Here is a 12,803-nt window from a genome sequence, read left to right on the forward strand (position 1 = left end):
TTTGTGTGGTGTCGTCCACCATCCAAACAGACTCAGATTTGTTGGTTTGAATGTGAACCCTGAACCCTACAAATGACACGCGAATTAACACAGGGATGACCATGGCAGCAAATCGATCTTCCAGGTGTGTTACCTGTTTAGTGCCTTCTGACTTCTGATTTTCCAGCACAACTAATGAGACAAGACATCAATGTCACCATGACACAAAACACATACGATTAATTAGGTTTTGTCAAGTCGAATTGGAAATGCATTTTTCTCATAAGCAAAGCTGCACAGTGTAGAAAGGCTATACTTGAAAAGACACTTTCCGACAAACCCCACGGCATTTTACAAGACTTCTGCAGAGAAAATGAATAATGTAACTGAATCTCAGTTAGCAACAACTTCAAAACGATGGTGTGGTCCTGACAAACCACATAATATCACTACACCTTTCTAACTGAGAGTGAACTGAAAAAAGCCAAGGGGTCTTTTTGGTTCATCTTCTGAAATTCAGGATCAGGCTCTGGAACAATGGGTCTCAGTCGACCAATTTTCCTAGAGGGCCCCCCTGACCTTTGGCCCAACAGGCCTGTTCAGGGTTCCAGCTCTGGTTTTGCACCTACAAGGTTTCCACCCAACAGTGATGATATGGTGCTCTCTCGTACACAGAGAAACACATCAATGTGGTGTGACCCCTCTCATATACTGATACTAGCAGTCACAGGGCTAACATAATATCTGTTATGTCACACATTATATTGTTGTAGTTGTTGTTTACCCTGCACATGAACCAATTTGGGTTGGATATACACATCACTTCATCTTTTTTCCAACTATGTGTCTGTACCAATGAAGATTGACCACTAAATGCTCTGTGTCTCAGTGGCCAATTAAAGAGAAACCTTATCATGTTCTTTGCCTCAATGTTCACCGTTTCTGATGCTGTCAATGCTCTGAATGGGACATTATCAAGTTTAGTCAGATGGATGAATGGTCTAGGTGAGATACTGACCTACCCACGTTTAATCAGACTATTGATTGGATCAAGAGATACTGACCTACCGACGGAGGTGTTTTGTATAAAGTATAGTCTTGGACCGTGTCTGAGGCACGCCGTCTCAAGCGAACTGGAGCCACGAGAGGCACCACCGAGCGAGCCAAAGCGAGCGAGTTGCTGTGCCGAACGGTGCGACGTTCACTTGAGCCGACTCAGCGCCGTCCGAGTTAAGTACCGATAGGCACAGAATCGTAATTCATGTTGTCAGTATCTCACCAATCAATAGTCTGATTACACGTGGGTAGGTCTTTATCTCACCTACTCAGACCATTCAATCGTCTGATTACACAGGATAATGTCCCATTCAGTGCATTGATAGCATCAGAAGCCGGTTCAATGTTCAATGTGTGTGCTGCTTATTTACACAACCGCTGTGAAATCCATGTCACTCACCACAGTTCCTCAAATTTTAACATTTCAACAGTTTTCTGAGGATTATCAAGAATATGACATGTTAAACCTTTCATTACTTATTCTTTATAAGTGAAGACAGTGTGCAGGACTCCCTCTCCCTTCTCCCTTTTCCTTCCATATTCAGCATCTATACTCCGACGCACCTGTCCGTTTGTAGGTGTGCAAAAGGACTTATCCTAAAACCTTTCATTACGAAAATTGAAGCCACCAGGTCATTATGACCAATTTATGTATAGTATATAAGGATTAAGAATTTACTTTTGTATCCAGCTCCATGTCTCATGTAAAACAGTTCATGGTTGACTGGAGACAGTACTGAACCCTTTATATGTATATCAGACAAGAATAAATAAAACACATTGTAAGATGGGTGGCAATGCAAAATAGTAGCATTTTTAATACAAATGTGGTCGTGCGTTCCTAGGTGTGCGTGTGTTATAACCTGGGTGTCACTTTTGATCCGAATCGGTAAAACACGTTGACACGTTGTGAGCTTGTAGATTGCCTTTTTTGTGTGAAAAAAACTACGGTATAGTTCAAAGCTATACATAGAAGCATAAAATAGGGAAAACTCTAACCTAACACCTAAACCTAACCTCTAAATGCCTAATCCTAACGCTAACCCCAACCTGATTTTATTTTATTGTAAACCTCTAAATATATGTTTTAATCACAACCATTTTTCTTGTGTGGACCAGGGAAATGGTCCTCTCTGTCTTTCTACTATACTTGTGGGGATATTTGGTCCTCATAAGTATAAAAATACAAGCGCTCTCGTGTACACGCACATGAGCGCACACACGCACGCACGCACGCACGCACGCACGCACACTCGCTTGTGTAATAAAATGGTAGGCGTTCACGCATGCGTACTTGCGGAAATCTCATCTATTTTTTACCTTAATCATCCCCCATACACACACACGAACGCACGCACGCACGCACGCACGCACGCACGCACGCACGCACGCACACACACACACACACACACACACACACACACACACACACACACACACACACACACACACACACACACACACGGTTGTGGAAAGTAACTAAGTGCATTTACTTAAAGGACGACTTCACCACTTTTCAACATATCTTCATAATAGGTCCTCACTAATGCTCATGATAAAATGGTACAATTTTTTTCTAATCAGTCTATGTCTCAGAGGAGGGCTGTAGACAGTTCAGAAACCCATCTACCAGTGACATCATCGATGGGGAATCCAAGCTAATAGAAACTGCAGGCTTTGTATTCCTGGAAAGTTGCAATGCAATAATAGATCCCATTGTTCTCGCCTTAATAAAGATCTGAATAAAAAAAATGTAATCTTTTTGGAAAAAGAAATCCTGCCTAACGATGATGTCACTGGTAGACGGGTTTCTGGACTGTCCACAGCCCTCCTATGAGACAGAGACCAAGTAGATTTTTTTTTAAAACATTTTATCATGAGCATTAGTGAGGACCTATTATATGAAGATAGGTTGAAAAGTGGTGAAGTCGTCCTTTAAGTACTGTACTTAAGTAGAATTTTGCAAACTTTAGTTACTAGTTTAATACTTTGGAGATTTTGATTATTATTAATATTACAAAACATACATTAACCACTTCAGCCCTATAAACATTTCGGCAGTATTGATACTTTTACATAAGTAACACATTTGAGTACTTTTTCCACCATTGAAACACACACACACACACACACACACACACACACACACACACACACACACACACACACACACACACACACACACACACACACACACACACACACACACACACACACACACACACACACACACACACACACACACACACACACACACACAGTACGTGTGACCATGAGGGGAGTGGTTTTCTTGTCTGATCAGAGGATCAAAAGGCTTCATAAAGACAGTGCAGGCTTCATAAAGACAGTGCAGGCTTCATAAAGACAGTGCAGGCTTCATAAAGACAGTGCAGGCTTCATAAAGACAGTGCAGAGAACAGCCTATGCATCTCTCCTTCTGTTACGGAGCAAACAGAGAACACGGTAAGTCACTAAATACTTCTTATAATCTCTCAGTAGGGTGAGAAAATACTTTGACAATACTGCCATCCAAATTAGAGTCATAGCAGTAGCAAATTCACTCTGCATGCGCTTCCACAGGTACATATTGTGAAAACAGCAGATCTACAAGCTCACAGGTTTGTGAGCTTGTAGATCTGCTATTTTGTAGATCTATGTTTCTTATATCATTTGACAATTTGGCCAATGTTTGACTAGACTACTTGTGATGCAGTAGTCCCCACAATATCATGTTTGGACCCACAGGTTGAGAACCACTGGTCTAGAGCAGCCGTCTGCACACATACATTTAGTCATTAGACTACCTGTTGTATAATGCAACAACAGGTAGTGATATTTCCTACTAATTGCCAGTAATTGCCTAAAATTAGTGGATGGGGCAAATTGCATTGTTAGGGTGCATACTGTAGCTATAACTGTGACCACATGGTTCCTGGCCATTAACCAGTTTTAAATAACTTTCAACACAAAGAGAGTCACTGTTCATACCTATCTTCTATATGTGTAACATGTTGTGCTCCTTTTTTTTGTTTTTAGGAGATTTGAAGACCTCAGTGCTGATATCCTGATAGGCCTACCGGACACCAGAGTGCAACAACTGAACTAAGAGCAGCCAGCACAGGTATGATGTCATTCACTAACACATTGTCTTCTTTGAAACTATAAAGTGATAACAGACTTATCTGGGAACATCTGAATTGACATTTAAATTCACTATTCACTGAGGCACATCCCACACTCATGACCACGTGATCACTATGTGGTAATGCACCCAGACAGATGCACATTAAAACCATTAAACTCTGCCGCTCCGGGGAATCGAACCAGGAACCTTCCAATAACAAGTGTGCACCTCTAACCTTTAGGCCAGTGCTGCCCCAAATGTAATTTTAATTGTAGGTTTTTCACTGCTAGAACTGATACATTTAATAATGATGAGAGTTAGAACAACATATAATGACAACAACAGTGCTTACTGCTTAGATATCTCATAGATGGTCTGAATTCACCACTGCACCGATCTGTGTGAAACTTTGTAAGCACACTCCCTAGAGGTCAAGGAAAAACGTTTGCCCTGCATTTTTCACATCTGAAAAATCATGAATCATGAATGCAGCGCCCGATTACGGTCATACTTTGCACGCACATTCACACTATGTTGAGGAGCAAATGTCACCCAAAACACATTGGCCTATTATAGCGCCACCAGGAGGCCACAATAACCTACCTGACCTGGCGGAGACCTGTGCTCCGAGGAGCACTTTTTCTAGTTGTTACTATTACTGATTTAGAATGAATGAATTCATTCATTATTTTCTCCAGTGCAGTGTGAGGCCATGGATCCAGAGAGGAGTCAAACTATAGAGCTGGCAGCTCTTGGTCGACCCTTCAGCCTTGGCATGCTCTATGACTGTCGACGAGACTCACTTATCCCAGGTACAGTATACAGCTTTAAATGTAGGATGTGACTGTAGGCTACTGCGGTTTATATTTTTAAATAAACAGATCTATTAATACTACTACAGTATTATTACTTAGATGTTTTATGTGCAGGTACTCCGAGTGAGAATTCAAAACTTACAAGCCTAACACAGCATTCAGACTATAAAGTGTGACGCAAAAGCATGAAGCTAAGTGCAATGCTAAAAGCTATATTTGGGCGTGTCTGAGGTTATGAGTGGCAGCGTGTGTGCCTGCTTGGTGTGTTGATCAACATATTTTAAATAGCGGCTGTAGATGAGAAATAATTGGTTGACTACATGATCTATTTATCCACAGAAATTAATAGATTGTTTAAAAATAAAATAAAATAAGCTGCCAAATGAGCCATCTGTACTTTTTCCCTGCTCTGAATGCACTGCTGCCTGGGCACAGAGGAGACTGGAGTGCCGTTCAGACCACCGCGGCTCAAAGACAGACAGGGAGAGAGAAATGACAAAAGCATTTTTTAAATAATGTTAATAAGTAAGCTTAAACCAACTGCTTCACAAAAACAATGTTGTTGAAACTATTTAATTGGGAATCTAACACAGCTGCTAGTTAAAATATTTTATATAAAAAGTCAGACTTCTACACAGTGGAAACTCAAGTACCAATGGTTGAGAGCCTGCTGTCTAAAATACACAAGCACACTTTATAATCTTAATAAATAAGCACAAACTAACTGCTTCAAAAGAACAATGTTGGTGTAACTAAGCAAATGGCTGGGGAATATATGTGTTATATACACAAATTAACAAGTAAGACAAATGTGTTGCAGTATTTCCGGGTTTTAATGTGGGGCAGTCCGTCTCTGACTGACGAAGGGAAACGTTTCTGTCCATGAAATGGTGGGTGGAGAAATGGGGGAAAAGGGGGGCTGTGATTGGCTGGATGCTAAAGCACTAGCTTCACTCTAGCTTCAAATTTCTGTTTTTGGGAGGTTTGAAGCAACGCTTTCTGCTGTCCAGCTTCATGGCGCTAAGGAAAAGCGTGAAACGCCCCTGTACGTAGACATTGCATTGAAACTTGAAGCTAGTCTTTTGCGTCATGCTTTTCAGTGTGAATGGGGCATAGCAGTATTAGTCCTCTGTTCTGTTGACAAGACCAACTGTCTGTTGTCTCTGTGTGGACAAAAACAACTACAAGCTACATTGTGTAGAGGACCCTCAATATGTGATAGTCGGAAGTCGAAGTCGGAAGTCGGAAGTTCATGATATTTTTCAGTTATATAATTGTATTATTATATTTTAAGAAACAATTGCTTAGTTTTAACAATAAAAATGTATTTAGTATACTAAGCTTGACTGGTAACACTTTGAAACATAATATAATGCATTACAATCTGCATAATATAATGCATTACAATCTGCATAATATAATGCATTACAATCTGCATAATATAATGCATTACAATCTGCATAATATAATGCATTACAATCTGCATAATATAATTAATTATAATCTGCATAATATAATACATTATAATCTGCATATAACACTGCATGATTATAGTTATATAATCACTCATAATGCAATACTCATAATGCAATCCTAACACATTATAAAGCCTGTCATAATAACATACTGTATCTGTATCATAATACTTCATTATTACTGGTCACTCACAGTGTTTTTGTTTTGGCCAGGATCATAGTTTATTACAATTCTCATAATAGAAATGTATAATGCATTTTTATAATCACTTTTATATTGCTTATAGTGTCATTATATTGAATGTCTTAATTTAAGTGAAATCATATACATAAATCTATGCAAGAACATCACACAACCATTTATGACATCTTACATTACTTAACCACTTGATTCACTTATTTGACCAGAGTCCCCAGGGCTCTATACTAGGTCTGCTCCTTTTCCCCCTCTATACACCACATTGTTTTGCAACATGACACGTAAGCTTGTACATCTGCTATTCTCTGTGACTTACAGTATAATCACACTATAATTCATTATAACGGTGATTATAATACATTAGATTATAATAATAATTGCAACTATATTGTATTATGATACACTAGATCTGTGAGAAGAAAAAGGTGTCCAGTAATTATGAAGTATTATGATACTTATACCTTATATTTATTTAGCATTATAAAATGCTATATAATATGTGATCATCATTGTTACAAAGCAATATGAGTTACGAGTGCTTATAACTGTAATTATACTAGGATTATAAGTAGATTATAATTTATTTATACTTTACCATAGTCATTATACAATGTTTCTGTCAGGAACACAAAGTGTGTGTGAACTCACCAAGGGTTCAATATAGTTTTATCATTATAATTACCGAAGATATTTCAAATGTTCTTCCAAAACATACATTTGCAATCAATAAACAAAAAATAACAATATTGAACAGATAGTGAGGATAAGATCAAATGTAGAATTTGGGCGAAGTAAAAAAATACACCACTTCACATGTATTCTGGATGAATTCCAAGGCTGTGTACAAAATATAAACACATTTAATCAACCACAGTGAAACAAGTGATGAAGGTAATTTACGGTTTATTTCATCTATTACAGGCTTGACGTTGTGGGATTATGAAGATCTGAAAAAGGACGAAAGAAAAATATCCCACAAAAACAATGAATTTGAAATAGTTGCATCTGAAACAATTGACGACAAAACATCATCACTGAATGTTGAAGCGTCCTTGAAAGCAAGTTTCTTGGGTGGACTGGTAGATGTTAGTGGCTCTGCTAAGTATCTCAAAGATAGCAAGACTTCACAAAATCAGGCCAGAGTAACATTAAAATACAAAGCTACCACCGAGTTCCAAGAACTGTCAATGAATACACTTGGAAGAGGCAATGTGAAACATCCACACGTCTATGATTCTGGCATAGCAACACATGTTGTCACTGGTATCCTTTATGGGGCACAAGCCTTCTTTGTATTTGACCGTGATGTGTCTCATGAAGAGAATCGACAAGACATTGAAGGCAACCTGAAGGTAATAATCAAAAAGATTCCCTGCCTGGCAATAGAAGGCAAAGGTGCTCTACAAATGAAAGACACAGACAATGCAAAAAGTGATAAATTCTCCTGCAAGTTCCATGGGGACTTTTCACTCAAGACAAATCCAGTGTCTTTTAGGGATGCAATAGAAGCTTACCAAAGCCTGCCAGAGTTACTGGGATCAAATGGAGAGAATGCTGTACCAGTGAAGGTCTGGCTGATGCCTTTGCAGGTTTTAGACTCCAAAGCTGCTCAGCTTGTTCGTCAGATTAGCAATGGATTGGTGAATGAAGCTCAAAGTGTCCTGGAGGACTTAAGTGAATTGGAATTGAGGTGCAACGATGCAATAAAAAGCCCTGTTGCACAACAGTTCCCACAAATTAGCAAGAAGCAGAGAGCTTTTAAAGATCAGTGCAATGAGTACAAGCTGGAGTTTCAGAAAATCTTGGCAAAGAAACTTCCTTCAATCAGAGGAGGTGGGGAAGAGGAGAGTGTGCTTGCAGAGGTCCTGAAAAGAAGTCTCTCATCTCCTTTCAACAACAAAGACCTGAGTGAGTGGATGCGCTGCAAAGAGAGAGAAATAAACATCATCAAGTCCCTTACGTACATGATGAAAAACACAAAGATTGTCTCAAGTCATAATGAACTTGATCAAATAATCCTCAGTCCAGAAACAGAGCATGTTGTATGCTTTGCTTTCACGTCATTGCAAATGGCTGAACCATATCTGTCAACTTTATCAACCTACTTAAGGGAAACATCCAAACAAGTGAACACTGAAGATACTGCACTTCATACCCATGATGTAGAAAAGGAACAATGGTACTTTTCAAAAGATGTCTATCAATCACTGAGACAGAAAGCAAAGCTTTTCATTGATTTTTCAGAGGCCAACAAGGAAAATAAGAATATCCACTTCCTAACAACAGCTATACCAAATGAGAGTCAAAGGGGTGCAAGCATCTACCTTTATAAGGATGGGGTTGAGGTCAGTGACAATTTTGAGCCACCTTCAAGGCCTGAAAAAACAGAAGCAACTGACATAACCCATAACAGTGTGACACTCAAGATGCACCCACCAGGATTTGGAGCAGAAGACGTCAGCCACTACTCTATTGAGTACTGTGTTACTGGACAAGATGGCTGGCAACAACAGACTGCATCCAAAGCTAATGAAGTCACAGTGTCCAATTTGACTCCAAACACAGAGTACACGTTCAGATACCGAGCAGTGTGTCCAGTTGGCAGAGGGCCAGCCAGTGAAGTCTCAATGAAAACTTTACCCGCAACAGTCCCTGGTCAGACAACAGAGGCAAGTCAAGGTCTGGCTGAATTTTACAGACCTAAATGCACACTCATCAGTTCAGGGTCACCCTCAGTTTACAAGGTTCCTCTGGAAATAAACAAGATAGACATTGGTGGATGCAAGGGCTACAGTTTTGGCAAGGATAGCAAGAGGCATCATCGCACCATCATGGATCTTGGAGCAATTGGAGCAGGAAAGACCAAACTCATCAATGGAATGATCAACTACATCCTCGGTGTCAAATGGGAGGATTCATTTCGGTTCAAGTTAATTGATGAGGATCAAACAAATTCTCAAGCTGAGAGTCAGACATCTGAAGTCACTGTATACAAAATTAACCACCAAGAGGGATTTCAGATTGACTATTCATTAACCATCATTGACACACCAGGTTTTGGTCACACTCGGGGAATAGATAGAGACAAGGAGATCTCAGAGCAGCTACACAGACTTTTCACAGCCAAATGTGGTGTCTCTGACATTGATGCAGTTTGTTTTGTTGTTCAGGCCGCTATTGCACGGCTAACACCGGCACAGAGATATGTATTTGATTCTGTGCTCTCAATCTTTGGCAAAGATATAGAAGAGAACATCAGGGTTTTGGTGACATTTGCAGATGGTCAGACCCCACCAGTCCTGGAGGCAATCAAAGCCTCAGGGATCCCATGTCCCAAAACAAAGAAAGAAATGCCACTTCATTTCAAATTCAACAATTCTGCATTGTTTGCTAACTCATCTGGTGCACATGCTGACGATGATGATGATGATGATTCCTTTGACAAAATGTTTTGGGACATGGGTTACAAAAGCATGGGAAAGTTCTTCAATGCTTTGAACCTAATTAAGACAAAAAGTTTGACTTTAACAAAGGAGGTTCTCAAAGAACGTAAGACACTCAAAATCACTGTTGAAAGCTTGCAGAAGATGGTCACACTTGGGTTACCCAAGATTGAAGGGATAAGACAAGACATTCAACTACTTGAAAAGCATGAAGCAAACATCCTTATCAATGAGAACTTTGAGTACGAGGTCTCCTTCGTCAGGGGGACCAAAACAGTTACAGAAAAGCGAACATGTAAAGACCTACAAGAGAAATATCAAGATGCCAAAAAGGGTAAGATGTCTGTTCAAGACATTGTCTCTAAATTAACAGCTGAGTATGATGACCTGCAGATGCAGGTGGTCCAACTAATGGAGAGGTCAGGCAGATGTTTAGACAGACTGAAAGTTATTGCACTGAAGCCCAATCCACTTTCCACTCCAGAGTACATTGACCTGCTCATTGAGGGAGAGAAGTCTGAACGCAAACCAGACTACATGGATCGCATTAGGTCCCTGGAGAAAATGCGGTTAAAAGCCCTAACCATGGCTAAGGTAGAAAAATGAGAAAAACTTCTCTAAAACAATCTGGTGGTTCTGGGTATCAGAAGGGACATAGCACACTGTTGATACTATGCTGGATCCTCCCCATACTGCCCTTGGTCCTCCCAACTGAGGCATGAAATACAGCAATTCTGACTGTGCATTTCTTTCTTTCTTTAGTTTCGCAAGACAGAAAATAAAAACCCATGTGAAGTGATTGTATTGAACTCCTAGTATGATGTGCTGAGCATTCAACCAAGATTTAGATTATTCTGTTTTTGTCGAATAAAACAAAAAAACAGTTAACCAATATTAGTTCCATTACCTCAAATCTACAATCTAATAAATCTATATCTGCGTTTTGAAAGTTGTAAAATTGTAATAGATGACATGCTATTTTGACAGCTTGTCCTTTTAAGTGATAATGAAAATCAATATCCACAAAATCAGAGGTGTAACAATAATGTGTGATGTGCTTTATCTGTTCAGAAAAATAATTCTCAAACATCAAATATCAATCTTTTGTAACGCTATATAGTATGTCGTTGAAATGTATTTTTTATAATCTGATAAGATGAATTGTATCCATTAACTGTCAATGTGACCTGGTGAATGCTGAATAAAAGTTATACTTATTTTACCTGCATCAATGCCTCAGCTGTCTTCCTGTGTGGTTTGTTTGATTTCCCAGCATGGGGTGATTTAAAAAATCCAGAGGATACCACTTAAAAGCATTACTTAAAACACTTATTTTCATAGTGGCCCTCGGTGTAAGACAAACACAAAACACAAGACTATAAATAACACTAAAGTAAGTATGCAACACATAACAGATTAAAAACCCTCTAATCTCAATGCCCCCCATAACCCTCCAGAATCAGAATCCCTGTTATTGTCATCGTATGCAAGCATCTACAAGCTCACAGGGTGTTTTGTGGCGTATTCCAAGAACATTTCAACAAAGCAGAGTCAGTTACTAATGTTGACTATCCAGTCTAGCAAAAACATAAATGTTGTCAAAGTCTGACCTCTTGTGATGGTTGACAGTAGCACATGGTGCCCCTTGTCTTGTCTAGGATCAGATCCTACCAGAGTCTGCTCAGCTGTACTACTATAAAACAGTGATGGTCCACAGATGATGCTGATGATGATGCAAAACCCATGTCGTTCATTAAGAAACAAACAATCTTTTTTTTTTTTTTACATAATTTCATGTTTTGTATTTCATGGAATTTCACAGTATTTGCTATTCATAGAATATTTGATTGTATTTGAAGGAGGAATAAGTGATACTATTTCATAAAAATATATGTTAAATAGCTCTATTTTCCGATCAATCAATTGGTGACCCACCTGAAAATGTATTGTCCAATTATTAAAGTGCTGGAGAGATTGGGAGACCCCTATACTGAACAACCTATAGCAATGATTACTAACAAAAACATTTCAGTTTTAACTTTAAATTCCTATTTCATATAATTAGTATGTCATAGTATATAATCAGTCTACTGGATTTGGAAATAAAAACAAAATAACTGCATTGCAGAACCAATGCAATGACTCGGGGCGGTCCTTCATATTGGGACGACGGTATCAGGATTGGTTTTCAAGTCAGTATATTGGTTTGTTGTCGCTGGTTTACTCTGGCTTGCAAGCCAGTGGCGTAGCGTGGACTCTAATGTTGACCGGGTAAGATCTGTCGTGGCCGTCGTCGTCCCCCGTGTTGCAGGACACATACGCGCGCGGAGCGCGTGCAATTTTTTTAAAGTAATGAATTAATTAAATGACCATAAAGCAACATTAACAACACACTCTACCATCCTTCAGTGGTGGAAAACGTACTAACATTTTTTACTTAAGTAAAAGTATCAATACTGCAATGTAGGAATAGCCTACTCTACTCCAGGATCCATTCTCTTTTGGACTCCTCATAGGACATGATCTGACAATGTGCCTCCTACAGACTATGGTACTTAACAGGTTACACTTGGACCATTGTTATGCAGGAGATGGCAGCTTTAGCTTTGTAAAAGGTGCGAATGGGACAGCCAATGTATCACTGCAGTAACGTATCTATTGTTGTCGGAGCAGAATTTTTTTCTTTCTGGGGAATCTTTCCCTGCAGTTTGA

General features: G+C 39.3%; 1 protein-coding gene across 1 annotated transcript in view; it reads left to right on the forward strand.

Annotated features, from left to right (window-relative positions):
* LOC311044932 (uncharacterized protein) overlaps positions 1-11,812 on the forward strand; it is a gene marked incomplete at its 3' end in the record, with an annotated part of 112,715 nt that extends 100,903 nt beyond the window's left edge. Inside the window, exons 2-4 of the mRNA XM_084056742.1 lie at positions 4,858-4,971; positions 7,570-10,685; positions 11,750-11,812. Coding sequence (XP_083912868.1) covers positions 4,858-4,971; positions 7,570-10,685; positions 11,750-11,812 — 3,293 coding nt within the window. The remainder of the gene's footprint in view (positions 1-4,857; positions 4,972-7,569; positions 10,686-11,749) is intronic.
* Positions 11,813-12,803: the final 991 nt, after the last annotated feature.

Source organism: Gymnoscopelus microlampas (assembly GCF_963454915.1).
Source record: "Gymnoscopelus microlampas genome assembly, chromosome: 5".
Classification (NCBI taxonomy): domain Eukaryota; kingdom Metazoa; phylum Chordata; class Actinopteri; order Myctophiformes; family Myctophidae; genus Gymnoscopelus; species Gymnoscopelus microlampas.